Genomic DNA, 18,785 nt, shown 5'->3' on the forward strand with positions numbered 1-18,785 from the left:
AGCGGCGCGGACACCACCCCCTTCCCCGGCGACCACAGTCTCCGTCTCACCGCGAGCCCCGCGGGCGGCCGGACTCACCCTGGGGGCAAGGACGGGAGATCTGGGGAGCCGGACACGGACCAGGCCGTGTCGGACCCTGTCACAGACCCACACACCGGGACAGAACAAAGAACGGAAGTTCTCTCTGTTTCGCTTCCGGGTCGGCGCTTTTCACCGCCCACGCTATCCCCCGTGGCCCCGCCGCGCCCACTTGTTCTCTCTAGGAACATGGGAGGTGTTCTCCTCTCGGTGGTTTGGCGCCCTCGCCCATACCGGCCCTGGCTTTCCGGCCCGCCGCCGCGCCCCCTGTTGGCTGGGCCAGGCGAAGAGCCGCGTACCTCGGCCTCTGAGCGCGTGCTCGGGTGCCGCTGACCCCCGAGCAGGCGGCGGGGGCGGCCGGGGTCCCCCACGAGCTGCCGAAGGCAGGGGAGAGCGCACCTTGCCCCAGCGACCGGGGTCCCGAGCCGACCCGCTGCAAAAAGCAAGACTTTCGAAGGATTCATCAATAGAAAAAAAAAATCACCTTTATTTGAAATTCCCAAATAAACCAAGTTTATGCTTCAAAAACCAAGTTTTGTGTTTGTTTCATGTAAAAATGCCCCCTTTAAATTACTACAATCTGAAGAAGCCATTGCAGCCCGTCAGAGAGTTACCGTAAAGACAAAACCTGCCCAAGTTGTTGGGAGAGAAAAGTCGGGGAAGTTACCGATGGATGCATCCGAAGAAAACAAAACCGGCGAAGCCCCCCTGCAGGTACCAAATGTGTGAAATGCTTGAAGGAATGAGGGGGAGGCTTCCCGTTTCCCTCACTTTTATGCCCTCACTGGAGGATCCCTGTAAGTGTCCGGAATCAAATCCTTACAAAAACGAGACCTTGTGATATCCTGCTCAACGAGGGCCCTCCTGACTCCCCTTGTAACCCTGCCTCCCATTTGATCCCAGCTTTCACTACATCCAGTATTTATGGTGCCCATGGTCAGCTCTGCGATTGCAACAGAACTTACTCTCCACTGACTTGCAGTCTAAGAGCCATAATTTAAATAACCAATTCCAGGAAAACATGATAAGTGCTAGGGAAAGGAGACTTTCCAGAAGTGTTGCAGGCCCTGGAGGGGAAGGGAGGTGCAACAGACAGAGGGAACAGCCAGGGCAAAAGGCCTGGAGGCAGGACAGAACAATGCACTAGTAACGCATATGACTTGTGCCTGGCCTGAGAAGGGTGGGGCCCATACCCAGTCCTTCTAGACCACAGTGAGATTTTGAGCAAATACTTGGCATATCCAAGCCACTCAGTAAACTCAATACCCACCCACACCCCCCACCAAAACAAAACAAACACACACAACCCCTGTTTTTTTTGTTGTTGTTGTTGTTGTTTTTTTAATCTCTTCATTCTGTTTTCTTCCACTCCTAACCTCAGGGACAAGAAGTTCAAGAGCTATGGAAGGAGGCAGTGGCAAGCAGAACAGGGAAGGGTGGAAATAGAGGGAGTCTCTTCAAAATGGGATTGTTCTGTAAAAGGTCTCCTAATGCCAATCCAAGGGGAACAGCTCTTAGACTCCCAGCACCTTCAATGCAATCAGCTCTATTACTCTGGGGCTCAGAAGTCAATTTGTAATTTACGTGGGCATTTGCCCCAGAGCCCAGCCACTTGGGTAATTCTCAGCTAGTTCTCAAATGCCACACTCTTAATGATTATTCTTCTGAGTCCATGATCTCTATAGTGCCATGAATCACCTAAGGGACTCTCAAAGCAGTCCACCAAGGTGGGAAAGAAAGTAGCTGAATTTTGTAAAGCTTTTACCTAAAACAAAGAGAAAAAATGGAGTAAAAAGGTAAGCCTTCCCAAAAGTCAATAGGAGGGCATGCACTAGTGGCCTCACTGGGGGGTTTCGTGTCAGACTATACCAGTCTTCAGACAAGGATATGAGCAACCTGGCAGGTAGGTATGGGGGATGGAGAACACAAATATTCTCAGAGAGTGTGTGTAGACAGCTAGTTTTGAGAGATTCAATTTCCAGAGTCTTACATTTTCTTTCTTTTTTTTTTTTTTAACGTTTATTTATTTTTGAGACAGAGAGAGACAGAGCATGAACGGGGGAGGGTCAGAGAGAGAGGGAGACACAGAAGCTGAAACAGGCTCCAGGCTCTGAGCCATCAGCACAGAGCCTGAAGCAGGGCTTGAACTCACGAACCGCAAGATCATGACCTGAGCCGAAGTCGGACGCTTAACTGACTGAGCCACCCAGGTGCCCCCAGAGTCTTACATTTTCTATCTGTACATCTTTAAAATTGCTCCCTTGGAAAACATCCCTATGGCCAGGGTGCCCTCCTTCACAGTCATCTTCCCTCCTGGTAGAAGATAGCTAGGCTTCTTTACCCCTAAATCTTACAGTGATGTATTGATCTGGGGTGTCAAACCTTTTGGGGTACCAAGCAAAAGGATTCACTTGAAATACTGCTGCCAGTAAGGATTAGGTGAACAAATCCTTTGTGATTCAAGTGGTTTCCTATTATTTCCTGTCTCAGACTATGAGTCTGGAGTTCTCTTGTCCAGCAAGAAAGCGGGCGCAGAATTAAAGAGGCTAATGTCTATGGGGAGACAAGAGCCCTGAGTAAGGGTCCTTTCTCATATTTATTAGGATCTTGAAAGCTTAGATATGTGATGGACGTGCAGAAAGTAAAACAGTAATCATTAACTTGTGTGTGAGAGATAAAGGGTCTCAGGGACACACGTTGTTAGAGGTTAGGGTCAACACATAACCTCTCGGTGCTACACAGATGGCCATTTCCTGCAGGCCCTGCATCTGGTTATCTGTCTTTTCTAAGGACTAAGATAAATGGAGCATGCTATCCTGAGAACCCTAAGTTACTCAAGATTCCATTATGGCCTGTATATCATTAGCTGTTCTCGGATGTTTTGGTCCTGTTAAGGCGGCTTTCCACCCTATGCCTTTTTAACCCATTTGTGTAAGCATAGAGAATTTTTAAACCTATTTCCCATAACTTCCCTCCAGTAAAAGGAGAGGACAAAACCATTTCTGTTGTAAATCACAGTGTGATTTTGCCATGTAAAATCAACACTGCTATAACTATATTCCTTTTGCCACTCATCTCCTCTATGTGGGCAGGATTTCCCAATATTTACGTCTATAAAAGCAAAAGTAGGGGGTGGTGCCTGGCTGGCTCAGTCTCTAGAGTATGCAACTCTGGATCTCTGGTTGTGCGGTTGTGCGTTCAAGCCCCATGCTGGTCTTTAGAAAAAAAAAAAAAGCTTTAAAAAGGAAGAAAATTTTAAAAAGAAAAAGCAAAAGTGGGAATAGATTTAATACTTTATTCTAGTAGTAGGTAATGCCCATCTATTGAGAAAAGCAAGACAGTTCCCTCAATCTCAGTGAGGTAAATTCTAATAAACATAACTTCTTGTTTATTAATCATAGATCAGATTTGTTATATGTTTATATTTTTCTCAATTGTGAAGTAATAGTTATAATGATAACCCAAACCAGGAGAAAATTTTAAAGCCTTGCATTCATACAAAATCCAGTATTCATTAAATTTGTTTATATTTAATTTTTTGCAGCAAATTATGTTAATCAGTTATCAATAAAATACTGACCTTATTTCATCTACAATCCCACACATGCTCCTCCTGATTATTTTGAAGCAAACCCCAGACATGTTTATCTGTAAATATTTCGTTATAATTACCCATATAAGGACTCTTGGAAAAATAACTGATACCATTACCACATCTAAAATATTTAATAACTTTTAAAATATTATATATGGAGCCAGTGATCAAGTTTCCCTCATTGCCTCAAAATTTTTAATTTGTTATAATTCTGTTTGAATTGTGATCCAAATAAGGTCAATATTGAGATCAGATGATATGGATCTTAAGTTTCTTTTAATCTATGAATTCTCTTTTCATCTTAGTTTTCTTCCTTGTGATTTAATAAAAAGGATGATTTATCCTGCAGTTTCCCACTGTCTGAAGTCACCTGTCTCCCTGCATTGTCCTATTACATGTTCTTCAGGCCCTTATATTTCCTATAAATTGGTGATTAGATCTATACCAGAGGCTAAAAGAGTTTAAATTTCTATACTTTAGTTTCATGGATTTTGAATACAATTTTAATTTTTTGTTTCAGTCAACTTTTGCATCTGCAATCAGAGGCATGAATATACATAAAAGACTTTATCTCACTATATATGGGGTGTATACTTCAGGTTTGTGCACTTGCTATTTGTATACTTCAATCAACAATAACAAAATAACTGTCCCCCATAAAGCCTCTTAAATATGCACCCAGGAAACACTTGAAAATACAATTTCTAATCTATTTAAAAATAGTCCACTATTAGCGGCTGGAATTATTTTGTGGATCTGTCTACTTCTCATTATTAGTATTCCCTCTCCTCCAGCCCTCACCAGAGTCTCTGAGAGCAGGGACACTGACCGTCTCATCTGGCACGGTAATCCTCCAAAATCTAGAACTGCCTGACACTTAGCAGGTGTTCAACAACAACTGTGCAATAACTAACAAATAAGGAAGTAAATATTTATGGAATTCTTTGTTTCCTTCCAATATGCCCTCAAATATATATAAACTATGCCCCAGATATTGCATGAGACATTATTATTATTATATTAAAAATTATTTGTTGCTCACCTGAAACTCAAATTTAACAGGTCACCCTGCATTTAATCTGGCAACCCTATCTCCACTGAAACTGTACTTGTTGAAATCAAGGGGAGTGATATTTAGCTCACTTCCCTGAATTCATTATACATGTGTTCACATTCTTCTTTGAGTTAATAGAATTCTGCAGCTCCCACGGGAATAAGTAGGTACACTTCTTTCCCCTAATTCTTTAATTTGACAGGATCCTAAGAAATGTAACTTTAGTGACTTTGGGACTTTATGGGATCTTCCATTCTTTCATGTTAGTAAAACCATGAAGTTCTTAAGGAGACTTAAATTTGTATTTGCCTATTTTGCATGGCTTTGCCTAACTCAAGATTGAAACTTACAGTCTTTTTGCTGTTTCCTTTGAGTCAGAAAATACTTCCTCATCGATTATTTTAAATTATTAATTTCTATCCTCATCAATATTGTAAAGTAGTCCATAATACCAATGTGTTTGAATAACAAGAATCAACAGAACTACTTCTCATTCTGGAAGATTCCAATGGCCATTCTTTTATTATTAGTTTTACTGTTTATTTTTGAGAGACACAGACAGACAGACAGAGACAGACAGACAGACAGAAGGTGAGTCAGGGAGGGGCAGAGAAGACGCACAGAATCCGAAGCAGGCTCCAGGCTGTCAGCACAGAGCCTGACGTGGGGCTTGAACTTATGACCTTGAGTTCATGACCTGAGGTGAAGTCAGACACATAACCAACTGACTGAGCCACCCAGGTGCCCCTCCAATGGCCATTCTTTTAGAATACTTGATACCAACTTTTTTATTTTTGTTAATCATTGTAGACTCTGGCTTTTTAGACTAAATATATGACAATCAACCTCAGCCAATATTCTCTTTGATGCTCAAATTGTCACTATTTTGGCCAATGTGAACTCATTTTAGGTTGATCCTTATGTCATTTCAATATAACCTCATTAAATATGAAAGCTTTTGGTACAACAAAATTGGCAGGCTCACCTTATTTTTCTCTTTGTAAAACTAGCTATTTCTCCAAGGAACACTGGTGCAGGGTTAAGGGAAAAGAAAAATATTCATCTCGGGGTTCCCGTTATTTCTGGGTAGTTGCTCATGCACAGAAATTTAAAAAGATAGGTATTAAATTTTTCTTATTGTGAAGAAATGAGTTAATATTCATACTGCCAATCCAGTTTTACTTAAATTCTTAATTCCACAACTATACTCCTTCCTTTACCTTTTACTGGAATACCATCTTCATTCTTTAAAAATGTTTGAGAGTGCAGGCACCTGTACACACGCGCACAGTGAGCAGGGCAGGGGCAGAGAGAGAGGGACAAAGAGAGAAACTCAAGCAGGCTCCCCGCTATCAGCGCAGAGCCCCTGGGGCTCGATCCCGCTCATCTCGAGATCATGACCTGAGTGGAAATCAAGAGTTGGATGCTTAACCGACTGAGCCACTCAGGAGCCCCTAATTTGTTATTATTTAAATAAATGCCATTAAAAATAAAGTACTGGGAAAATACTATGAGAAGTATATATCAAAAATTTGAGGGGCACGTGGGTGGCTCAGTCGATTAAGCTTCTGACTCTTGATTTTGACTCAGGTCATGATCTCATGGTCATAGGACCAAGCCCTGTGTCAGGCTCTGTGCTGGGTGTGGAGCCTGATTGAGATTCTCTCTCCCCCTTTCTCTCTGCCCCTCCCCTGCTCGCACTTGCTATCAAAAAAAATTTTTTAGAAATATTCTAACACATGACAGAAAAGGTCCTAAGGTTTTAACATATAAAGAGCTTTCATAGATCAAGAAGACAAAGACGAACAACTCAACAGAAACAAGACAAAGAATACAAGGAGACATTTCACAAAAAGAAAAGCAACTGGCCAATAAAGATAAGAAAAACACATGTTCACCATCACACATTTTAAAAATTAAAATGAGATATTTTCTATTAGCTTGGTATAAATTTAAAGTTTATATATATATACCTTTAACAAGTTATATATTTAAGGTATATAACATGGTAAATTTTGTGTATTTTACAACTTTAAAAAGTTGGAAAAAATGATTGAAATGTGTGTATTGGCTGATACCACAAATGTAGTATTAGAGTCAAAACTGGCTTATTCATCTAAAATCATGTTTTTGTATCATACACTTTATTAATTTTTTTTAATGTTTATTTTTAAGAGAGCAATAGAGCGTGAGTGGGGGAGGGGCAGACAGGGGGAGACACAGAATCTGAAGCAGGCTCCCGGCTCTGAGCTGTCAGCACAGAGACCGACGCAGGGCTTGAATTAATGAACCGTAAGTTCATGACCTGACGTTTAACCAACTGCGCCAGCCACCCAGGTGCCCTTTGTACCATATACTTGAACTGTATTTTAAGTCACTGTAGGTAGACTAGCTGGGGTAAAATTAAGCCATTACACAGAAATGTGGAGACCACTGTGTTATTTCCTATCTCAAGATGGGTATCACCTTTCTCTCTCCTAGTAGTGGACAGTCTCCACCAAAGAGAAGGGCTGCAAGAGCTGCTGCCCTGATTCCAGGCTAGCCCTTAAGAGATTATTCTAGAAGAATGGATAAAGTCACAACGTGTTCCCTGGGATGCACAAAGCTGTCACCTCATCAGCATATATACATCCTATTGGTGTAACGGAGTCCCCTCGATTCATCAGATCACTGTGTTTGGGGAGACAAAGGGTTGGAAGGACTGCTGCCCACAAATGCCGGGGGTAAGACTGCCAGGTAAGATGCAGAATGCCCGGGGAGATTTGAATTTCAGATACACACTGAATAAATTTTTTAGTAGAAGTATGCCCCAAATGTTATTTATCTAGAATCCAAATGTAAGTCCTATAAGTTTAGCTGTGTGATATGGGGGGTGGTATGCTCACAAGCACCTTCAGACCAAGACAGTCTGAAAGCCCCCTGGTGGCAGTGTTCTTCCTGGCCCACCAGGATTCAACCACTCTCCTAGAGCCAAGCAGGCACTCCACCTAACCACAGGTGGGCACTGAGACTCGGGCAGAGCTCCCGTATTCCCAGTTTCTCCCATTTGTTAGCTTGTTCTGTTCAGTAGATTTGAGCTGTAGTTCCCTACAGAAGCCCATTATTGGCTTTTCTCCCCCCTTCCCTTCCTGCTCCCTCATACCTGGCTTTCTTGAATCACCTCCCTAAATAAACTCTAGGCCTTCAAGTCCTTGTATCAGACTGTTTTAGGGAAATCCAAACTGTTAACAGTCAGTGCTGGAAGTGGCCCTAGAAACCGAGCCATCAGGATGAGACTTTGGGACAGGTCACTCACTGGTCAGATGGTTAGTAAGAGGAGCCTGGTAACGAGTGCAGTAGTGATAACCCTGGCATGCTATACCATGGAATTACCGAGATTCTCACTAGTTCTAGTAAGAGATGAGGTACAGGTAGAAGGGGAAGCATTAGCTTCTGGAATAGTCCCAGAACTTGAACATTACTGGGATAGTGGCAATTATTAGGACCGCGGAGTTTCTCAAGCTTTGAAGAAAGAAAATTATAGGCTTAGTTCAGCCAACTATCACTTCAGGAGAAAATTATAGGCTTAGTTCAGCCAACTATCTCTTCAGGGCATGTTGTGGAAGCCAAAGTCACCCATGGGAGGGATCAGTGATCCCATCTGCAGCGAGAGCAGACTGGCCTGAAAACCAGGCACACGGTTTATTGCGAGGGGGTCAGAACTGCAAAGAAAGCTAAATGCAAAACCATGTCAAGTCATTTATGCCAAAATTCTGGGCCCTGATTGGGAAAGATTCAGATCCTGATGCATGGGACATCTGGGTAGGTGTGTCTGAGGACCTCAAACCCCAAATTCCCCAGAACCCTCCAGCCTAACAGACACATCTCCCTTCCCCGCTGCTGTAAGAGAGTAGCTTCTTTGTGCTTGGAGACTGTGCAAAAATCTCACCTGACGACAGTCAGGGAACAGACAGTATGGGCTAGAAGGAATCCTGTTGTATATTATTGACTTGCAGAGTTTAGAAGGAAGTTTCAGAGTCAGATTTTCAGACTTCGGTAGAGGCAGAATATATATACACAATCAAAATGCACACGAGGCTGACGAATGTTTCCGGTGATGAAAAAATGTGTCCAGTGTGCAGAAAAAAAAATTAAGCGCAACACAGCCCAAGAGGCAGGTACTCTAGCTGCTCTACCCTGACTTCCCAATACGCACCTTCACAAGCACTGAAAATTCTAATGACCTCAAATCCAAATTTTCCAAGAGCTGCAACCAGGCAGGAACAGTTTCCTCTCTCTAGAATAGTGTTCAATAACCGACACACCATTTATTTGAACAGTCCTGAGGCATTACAAGATGTTACAAGTTTATTCCAAATCAGATTAAATTGTGCTCACGTGGCTCAATTCTTTACAAATCATACTTCTTGAATATATGTTAAAACAGTTAAACAGTTTCAGTGTTTCTTCCTTAATTATATTGGATATACTCAGTTTAACTATAGAAAAGGCAATGCCGGCCTGGTTCAGGAGACCCAAAGTGTGGTGGGGGACCCCGTCCCAGCGAGCTGGCCAGTGGGCAGTGAGTACCCTGATGCCCTCCAGGACCTCCTTCCCACTGTGCCGACACCCAAGCACTCATTCCTCAGGCACCCTTGACGTTGAGTGAAACAAAATCTACCACTAGAGTTTACAGCGCAATTACTAGGCTTCTCCCTAGGATCCGTATGCTAAAACTTGAAAAATCAAAAACCACTCAGAGAGCATGCTCAACCCTTAAAGCACTTCTCCCTCTCCAGTGTGGACCCTCTGATGTTTGGAAAGATTGGACTTACTACAGAAGGTTTTTCCACAATGATTACACCAATAGGGCTTCTCCCCAGTATGGATTCTATGATGTTTATTAAAATTTGAGCTGTGGTTGAAGGCCTTCCCACACTCCTTACATTTATATGGCTTCTCTCCAGTGTGAAGTCTCTGGTGTGAACTAAGACCCGCGTGCTGACTAAAGCTCTTCCCGCACTCGTTACACTGGTAAGGTTTCTCCCCGGTGTGTATCCGGTAGTGTCGAATGAGGCTGCCTTTACCACTGAAAGCTTTCCCACAATCTTTACACTGATATGGTGCCTCTTCAGTGTGCATTCGCTGATGTTTAAGGAGGTCTGAGCTCTGACCAAAGGCTTTCCCACACTTACAGTCATAGGGCCGGTCCACCAAGTGTGTTCTGTAATGAAGGGTGAGGTTTGAACTGTGGCTGAAAGCTTTCCCACATTTGGTGCACACATATGGTTTCTCCCCAGTGTGTGTTCTCCGGTGTTTAGTAAGATTTGAGCTATTACTAAAGGCCTTTCCACACTCGGCACAAATGTAACGCCTCTCTCCTGGGGTAGGTTTAGCGGGAATCAATTCTCTGCCTTTCTTAGAACCTTTGTCTAGGAGAGGAGTTTTTGTTCCTCTTTCCTTTTCAAGGTTTACCCACTGCCTTTCTAACCTGGACTCACATTTACTGGCAATAATCACAGGAATAATATCCCTTTTGAATTCTTGAGATTCTTCAGAACTTTTCTGCTTCTCTGTTGATTCCTCATTCTGAGTGTTCGATTTATGATCTGAAACGATAAGTAGAAAAAGAACATGTCAGTTGTGTTGTGTTCTGAGAAGCAACTGTTAAAGGAGAAATTGAAATGTCAGATGATGTGGATGGGTTTTAAAGGGTGACCAAGTATCGCTCTGTGAGAGGTCACAGTATCACAGATACACAAAGTCACCATCAGATCTAGTATACGGTACCAGGCTTTCACACAAGGCCACGACTAGTAGTTGTTAGGATATAACGAGTACACAGCCTCCTCTGCCAGGAGAAGATCTTCACAAAAAGAGGGCAGTAAGGCAAAAACCAGGCTGCTGGGACAGCAACGAAGGAGATGGTGATGCCCAGGCGGAAAGAAACAAGTAAGAAGTATTACTGAATGGTTGAAGTTGATTAAGGAAAATAAAAAGGGTAATAAAGGAGACCAGGCTAGTGGCAAACTCACCTTCTCACAGAAGTGGAAAAGCAACAAAAGAGGACATTCGGTCCATATTCGATCATTCTAGTCCCAGATCATTACTCATTTAAATGGAAGTGCTAACCTCCCATTAGAGTTTGACTCTCATCATGTAACCTACAGTGGCTCTGTCTTACAATTCTTTTAGTTCTAAAGTTAATACTCCTGAAATTATATTGAAGCAATATATCTTCTTTAGAGCACTGCACTAGGCAGCAACACTTACAAGTCCATCTAATCTGTCCACATACATGGAAAAGGGGACTAAGAGAAATCCACACTGAACCACGGGCTCCCTGTGAGAACTGTCAGCCCTCCGTGAGTACAAGAGCCTCAATCAACAAGGTACTTTCCTCTCAGCCCCTTCCCTGGTCCCTGGCTCTCTCTCTCCACTCAACCCATCTATTTCCTTCCACGTTCACCCCCTACTTCCTGTCTGCTGGGGACCCCAGCAACAGTAGATAAAAGTCCCTTTCATTCTCTGTGATGAGCAGTCACACTTGGCTACATGTACAGATTTTCCCTAAAGTTGCCATGTACTATGTGTGGGAAATAAGTAACTAATACATAAGCTAAAAAAAATTTTTTTAAGTTTATTTACTTATTTTGAGAGAGAGGCAGAGAGAGAGAGGGAAAGAATCCCAAGCAAGCTCCATGCTGTTAGCACAGAGCCTGATGCAGGGCTCGATCTCATGAAGTGTGAGACCATGACCTGAGCTGAAATCAAGAGTCAGATGCTTAACCAAATGAGCCACCCACGTGCCTCTAAGCTAAAAATTTTAAATAGCCTTATGAACTGGAAGCTGAAAAGAATTTACCAGGGACCATTTCTGCATAATCCAATGCTCATGTTAACAGGTTCACCCAATTATTAACAATATTAACAAATAAACAAGCATCATCTCTTACTGGTCATTCAACCTGTCACACCTCTGTGAACAGTCTCCTTTTTTACATTTTTAAAATGTTTATTTATTTTGAAAGAGAGAGAGAGAGAGAGAGAGGGAGGGAGAGAGGGAGAGAAAGCACTACTGGGGAGAGGCAGAGAGAGAGAATCCCAAGCAGGCTCCTCACTGCCACCACAGAGTCCATCGTGGGGCCTGATCCCATGAATCATGAAATCATGACCTGAGCTAAAATCAAGAGTGGGGGACGGACTGAGCCACCCAGGGGCCCCAAACAGTCCCTTTTTTAAACTCACTTCAACCCACCCTTTCAAGAGAAGAGGATGTCATGTTCCCTTGCTAGGACTCTGGCTGAGATGCACCTAGGGATGAAAGGCACTCAGGCACTCATTCTGCCTCCGCAGCCAGACCAGGCAAGTCAGTCTAGGGCACTGCCTTGCAACCGGGAATTAGAATTATTCTGTTTCTTTCACCACAAAGGCCCGGGGCACCAAGCAGGTGGCATGACAGACAGCCCCTACCTTGACTCTGTTTCAGCTCTGGAGTGAAATCCTGCTCTTCCCCAGTCTCCTGAATGTACAAGGGCTCCCAAGCTTCGCATCTGTGACTGGTCTCCACAGACTGGGGCTGCACACTGCTTGGAAACTTTGCCGTTCCTGAAGAGGACCTCTTCTCCCACATCTGTTTCTGCTCATTTGGAGGCGGTGAGGCCTAGAGACAATGAGGAATGATGGAGTTTATGCACAGCTCACCTTGGAACTACAATGGGTCTGAACTACCCAGGTCCACTTAAACACGCATCTCTTTTTTGAGACATACAATATAGTAAATGTGTCTCTTATGATTTTAAGGCTTTCCTTTCTCTAGCTTACTTTATTACAAGAATGTAGTATAGAATACATACAACATACAAAGTAAGTGTTAATTGACTATGTTATTGGTAAGGTTTCTGGTCAACAGTAGACTATTTAGAAGTTTCAGGGGAATCCAAAGTTATATTGGGATCCTCAAATGCACATGTCCTGGGGAGGCGGGGCTGATACCCCTAACCTCTGTGTGGTTCAAGGGTCAACTGCAGAATGAAAGAACACCAGGAGAGCTAATGTACAACCTCTAAGGGAAAAAAAAAGGAAACCCATCCATCTCATTCAACTCCCATAGCTAAAGATCAATACTGGACGGTAGAAGCAATACAGGAGGAAACACAGTGTAAGTCAGCAGAAACTTCCATTCAGCACTCTCATTGGATGGACAAACCCAGCCTGCCCCGAATGCTATGCTCTCAATCTCATAGCAGAAAAGGTCTCCCCAGCCTACCTGCTGCCCTGGCTCATCCAGTTCTCGCTCCAGATCTTCTAGGAGAGTGACGGCCTCTTCAGCGCTCTCCGGGCAGTGCTCCTGCACCCAGGCCTGGAGCTCCTGGGGCAGGATGCTCAGGAACTGCTCCAGCACCAGCAGCTCCAGGATCTGCTCCTTGGTGTGGATCTCGGGCCTCAGCCACTCACAGCAGAGCACCCGGAGCTGGCTCAGGGCCTCCCGGGGGCCAGGTGTGTCATGGTACCCAAACTGCCGGAAGCGCTGGCGGAACACCTCCAGACTAGGAAGGCACTTCCCTTCCTCTTCCTCATCTTTAACCACCACAGGCCCCCTCTCCCGTGGAGGCCGAGGAACCCGAACTGCAGCCATGCCTAAAACCTTGGTCATCACACAGATTCCAGAAACAGCCTCACTACGGATGGGACTATGTGGAGCAGGAATAGTGGTTCCTTTGGGTTTCTGGATCTTTAGGGCTACACGTTAAACCTGAGAAAATATGGTTACCATAAATTACAAAAAGAAAAAAAGGATGCTTTTTAGGTCTTTACAGCCACACTGTCAGCACAACAAATTGTGGAAATTATGGCCACCACAGAACTATCACATAAAAATAATTGTCCAAAATCATTCAAGAGTCAGCTCAGGATATCCTACTTCAATTTTACTGTCTCCACTCTGATAAAAAGTACACTATTTAATTTAATTTTAAAATTAAATTTATTATTTTTAAAAATTTTAATTTGTACATCATTTTTTTTAATTTGAGAGAGAGAGAGAGAGAGAGAGAGAGACACTGAACACAGTGGGGAGAGGAACAGAGGGAGAGAGAATCTCAAGCAGGCTCAATGCTCAGTGTGGAGCCCAATGTGGGGCTGGATCCCACAACACTGGGATCATATGTTAGCTCAGCTGAGATCAACAGTGGGATGCTCAACCAACTGAGCCACCCAGGGACCCCTAAAATTAAATTTAAATTAACTTTGCTCTAAAACCTGTTTCAGAATCTTACAACTCCTGAGATTTCAACAGGATACCTACAGGCCAACTGCAGCCTGTCTAAATCCAAGACTTTGAGATTCAACATTAAAAATTTGTTAGTCAAGGGCACCTAGCTGGCTCAGCCGGTGGAGCATGTGACTCTTGGTCTCAGGGTCATGACTTCGGGCCCCATGTTGAGCGTAGAGCCTACTTAAAAAAGACAAGTGAATGACAAATTAAACTAAAAGTAACCTATATTCTTACAGAGGTATTTATTTTGATGAGATATGTATTGTTGAGAATAGGTAAAAATTAAGTCATAGCAAATGATACAAAAAAATGCTTAAAGTATTTTTCTTTTAAATACTAAATATTCTAATTATCTGTCAGTCGATACATTAGAACACCAAAAACATCTGTAGTAAATATAATTACTTCTTTTTCCCTCACTTGCCCAAAAAATGAAGTCCCTTCACTCAACATTGACTTGAATACCTGCCACGGGCTTTGAGCTGGGACTGCAGTGATGAGTAAGACAGATGTGCTCTCACCCCCACAGGGCTTTCAAGTCTGTGGGGGAGATGGAAAGTATAGGAGTAAACAGACAACAGAATCAGACTATACAATTAGTGGCATTCATGAAGTATACTCTGAAAGAAACCTGCATGAATTAACCTTACATGCTTGTGACTGGCTTTCCTAAGCATGTTTCCAAACTTTAGGCAGCATCTGTCAGGTCACGTAGACGTCCCATTCTGGGTTTGGACAACTGAGAGCAGGACAACTCCAGCAGTCTCAGTGAAGAGCCAAACGGATAAAAATCTATACAGGTTTTCGTTACATGAAATGATAATGGTAACAAGGAGAGAGACCATAAAAAGGATGTACAAATAGCTTGCAGAAGATGAGAAAATAGAGGCGTCAAAGATAACCTAAATCTAAGGCATTTGAAAACTTCGGTATGAAAAAAATAAAAACGAAAATAAAAACTTGAGTATGCTGATGGCTGACATGCACATCCACCTCTGGCCTGATGTCACTCTAAGTGGCAAGTCTCACATACATCCCCATAATCACAACAAAGGAAAAAGGATAAAACACAAACCGTGATATTGCTGGGTTATAGATGAATTCAATTTTTAAATTCTTTTCTTCATTTTCTAAATTTTCTACAATGGGTATTATTACTTTTATATCAGAAAATCTTTAAGGACAAACCAAATTGGTTTTACTACTAATCCAACAACTTCATGGACTTCCAAACAAACAAACAAACAAACAAACAAAAAAGCAATCACAGACCATGCAGAACGCCCCCAACAAATGCACATCTATGTTAACAGCTTTTGTTTTTTTAAGTTTTTTATTTTACTAATCCCTACCCCCAACGTGGGGCTCGAAATCATAACCCTGAGATCAAGTTGCACGCTCCAGCTAAGTCAGCCAGGTGTCCCTAGTATGTTACTTAAGTATTACTTTCACACATTTAATAAACACACATTAAAAACATACATTTTCTATGACTGCTCTCCACTGATTTTTGTGACCAATTCTGATAATTTTATTTTTTATTTATGTTTAATTCTAGTAATTCTAAAAAATATAAAACGGGATCCTACGACTAGAACCTCAATATATAACTTTTCATGAAAATTTCAATAATTATCAGCTACTAATTAGTTGAGACTTCTAGGGATGCCGGTAGTTGGGATTCCTCTCCACTGTACCCCAAATCTGAAGCATCCTAGGAGATATCAACAGGTGTCTTGACAGGGTGGACCCAAATCAGCAGCACATACTCCCTCACGCTGCTCTGCACATCCAATACACTTCTGGAGCTCCCAAGTTCAGAATAACTTGAAAAAAGCCAGGAGAGAAGCACACCATCTAGTTTCCTAAATAAAGGCACTAGCACAAAAGGCTAAAATGACCTTAAAATAACAGATGGAATGGTGCTGGGAGCATTCATTTGAAATGCTTAAAAGTAGATCTCTGCAGTGCTGAAATACCTTCTCATAACTGGTTACAAAATTTCACACTCCACTCACAGAAGTGCATACCTAGAATAGGAAAGACACTGGAATCTGTTTGGGTTGCTCAGCTTCTGGGATCAAGCCTGGGAAACTCAGCAAGGCACAAGGGAGGAATTACTTAGCACAGGTGGCATTCAACAGGAAGTGACCTGTATCAGATTCATGTGGATCTGTTCCCAGAATGGCATATCCAATCTCACAGATCACATAACTACCTCTGCAAAGCATGTACATAGTCACATTTAAAGAAAAAAAAGGTGGAGTGCCTAGCTGGCTCAGCCGGTAGAGCATGCGACTCTTGACCTCGGGGTTGTGAGCTCGAGACCCACATTGTATGTGGAGATTATGTTAAAAACAAAAAAAAATTCTTAAGAAGAAAAAGTTTCCCTTGGATGCTGCCCACAACTCAAATCCGTGTCTTTGCAAGACCTCAAATGAGTGGAGGGATAGGCGCTTGGACCACTTCATCCCTGCTGCATTCATTCTCCCCAGAGATTTCATCCAGTCACATGGCTCTAATTACCATCCACGTACTCCCAACCACCAATTAATCTCCAGCCCAGAGCACTCTTTTGAACTCTAGACTCATGTGACCAACTACGTACTTGACGGTTAATGGCGACTCCATCATTCTGTTTTCTTGGAACAAAAAACCTGGTTATCCCAGACTCCTTCTCATTCTACATATAATTCATAAGCGAATCCTGTGAGCTCTACGTCCAAAAGATCCAATGTTCAACCAATTCGCACTACCTCCAGTACTGCATCCCAGCCCCTCCCCTACTTGCCTGGAGTATTGCAAGAGCCTCCTAAGTGCTTCCACCCCTGCCCCTGGGTCTAGTGCCAACAAGCAGCCAGAGCAACCCTGTTAACATACAAGTCAGGTCATACCATTCTTCTGCTCATGCCTTTCGAGGCAGTGTCTCCTAGAGTAAAGGGCAAGGTCATCACAATGGCCAGCAAGGCCTCATGAGGTCTCAGCTCTGTTGCCCGTCTGACTTCATCTTCTACTTCTCTCTTGTTCATTGACCCCAACCACATTGTCCCTTGAACACGTGAGGCAAGCTTCCCCCCTCAGAGCATGGCGTTCCCTCTGCGGAATGCTTCCTCCAGATTATATATGGCTGGCTCCTTCAGGTCTGTACTATGTTCTTGCCAAGGCATCCCTGACCCCATATTTTAAACCGCACACAACTCTTGCTCATCCCAGAACTCCTTATGCTAATTTATTCTCTTCCACATCACTTACCTCCATATATATACTATATATTTTACCTTTTTTTTTTTTTTAAAACCGCCTGTTTCCTTCTTGAATACCAACTCCTGAGGGCAGAGACTTTCATCCGTTTTCTTCACTGCTATATTCCAAACATCTACAATACACCTGGTATTTTGCAGGTACTCAAATATCTGTGGGAAGAATGAATGTGATATATGGATCTTTGGGTGTACTCATGGAATAAAAGCTGTAAAATCAGGCTTAAAAAAAATATCAGTACAGGGGTGCCTGGGTGGCTTAGTCAGTTAAGTGTCTCACTTCGGTTCAGGTCATAATCTCACCATTCATGAGTTCGAGCCCTGTGTCGGGCTCTGTGCGGACAGCTCAGAGCCTGGAGCCTGCTTCAGATTCTTTATCTCCCCCCCACCCCCGCCCCCCTCCCCCGCCGTCCCTCCCCTGCTTGCACTGTCTCTCTCTCTCTCTCTCTCTCTCTCTCTCTCAAAAATAAATAAACAGGGGTGCCTGGGTGGCTCAGTCAGTTGAGCGACCAACTTCGGCTCAGGTCATGATCTCACGGTCCGTGAGTTCGAGCCCCGCGTTGGGCTCTGTGCTGACAGCTCAGAGCCTGGAGCCTGCTCCTGATTCTGTGTCTCCCTCTCTCTCTGCCCCTCCCCCACTCATGCTCTGTCTCCCTCTCTCTCAGAAATAAACATTAAAAATAAATTAAAAATAAATAAACATTAAAAAAATTTTTTTTAATTATCAGTACAAATTTAGGCTAAAAAAATATGGCAGCATCAACTCATACTTAGTTTACAGATACAGGTAAATACAGAATTAGTAAGTGTGTGTACACGAGTTAGTATGCAGACATTGATTTCCTAGTTCTGTCTGCTGTGAAGGTTTAGAAGCAATGACATCCTGCAATTAGCATACCCAGAGCCCAGATCTTGGTTTCTCCAATAAAAAGAACTAGAAAATGGAAAAATGGCTGATTCCAGGTTGGGGAGCATACAAAATGAGCCTGGAGCATCCTATAGTGACACAAAGTTAAAAAACAAAACAATGGGACATGTTAAAGGGACACAGGAGCCAACTTGGGGGGGGGAAGCTCTCAATAGCTACAACTAAAACAATCTGAGCAACAAAATACAGTAGTGGATTATAACCTGAAATGTGAAATAAGTATCTGTGAATCCATACAATGTTAAAAAAAAAAAAAGTGACTGAATAAACAGAGAAGAGACAAACCTCCCACCCAGAATTATGCCAATTTATGTATGTAGATACTCCTGTCAAGAAGGGAGACTTAACTCTTCACCCCCTGAGTATGGGCTGCACTTAGGGACTTGTTTCCGCGAGAAAAATACGGAAAGGGGCTGAAGGGAAGTACTACCATGCAGGCAAACACTAGCTCAGTCGGATCACCAAGGTTAACATCACCAGTGGTAGGTGCACCTGAAAATGATGACAAGGGCACATCACCTCTGTGGCCTTCCTCCTCCAAATCTGGATTGAGGGACTTTCTATAAAACACCTGACCTGTACTTCTCAAAACTGTCAAGATCATTAAAAACGAG

The 18,785-nt window shown here is 43.0% G+C and overlaps 1 protein-coding gene across 1 annotated transcript in view; it reads right to left on the bottom strand.

Moving 5' to 3' along the window:
• Positions 1-18,785, bottom strand: part of ZKSCAN1 (zinc finger with KRAB and SCAN domains 1) — a 94,720-nt gene that overhangs the window by 10,081 nt on the left and 65,854 nt on the right. Inside the window, exons 8-12 of the mRNA XM_053213834.1 lie at positions 12,976-13,457; positions 12,180-12,369; positions 9,492-10,315; positions 1,777-1,843; positions 79-511 (exon numbers count right to left, since the gene is read on the bottom strand). Of these exons, the coding sequence (XP_053069809.1) occupies positions 79-511; positions 1,777-1,843; positions 9,492-10,315; positions 12,180-12,369; positions 12,976-13,457 (1,996 nt within the window). The remainder of the gene's footprint in view (positions 1-78; positions 512-1,776; positions 1,844-9,491; positions 10,316-12,179; positions 12,370-12,975; positions 13,458-18,785) is intronic.

This window comes from Acinonyx jubatus, chromosome E3 (genome assembly GCF_027475565.1).
Source record: "Acinonyx jubatus isolate Ajub_Pintada_27869175 chromosome E3, VMU_Ajub_asm_v1.0, whole genome shotgun sequence".
In the NCBI taxonomy this organism is placed as follows: Eukaryota; Metazoa; Chordata; class Mammalia; order Carnivora; family Felidae; genus Acinonyx; species Acinonyx jubatus.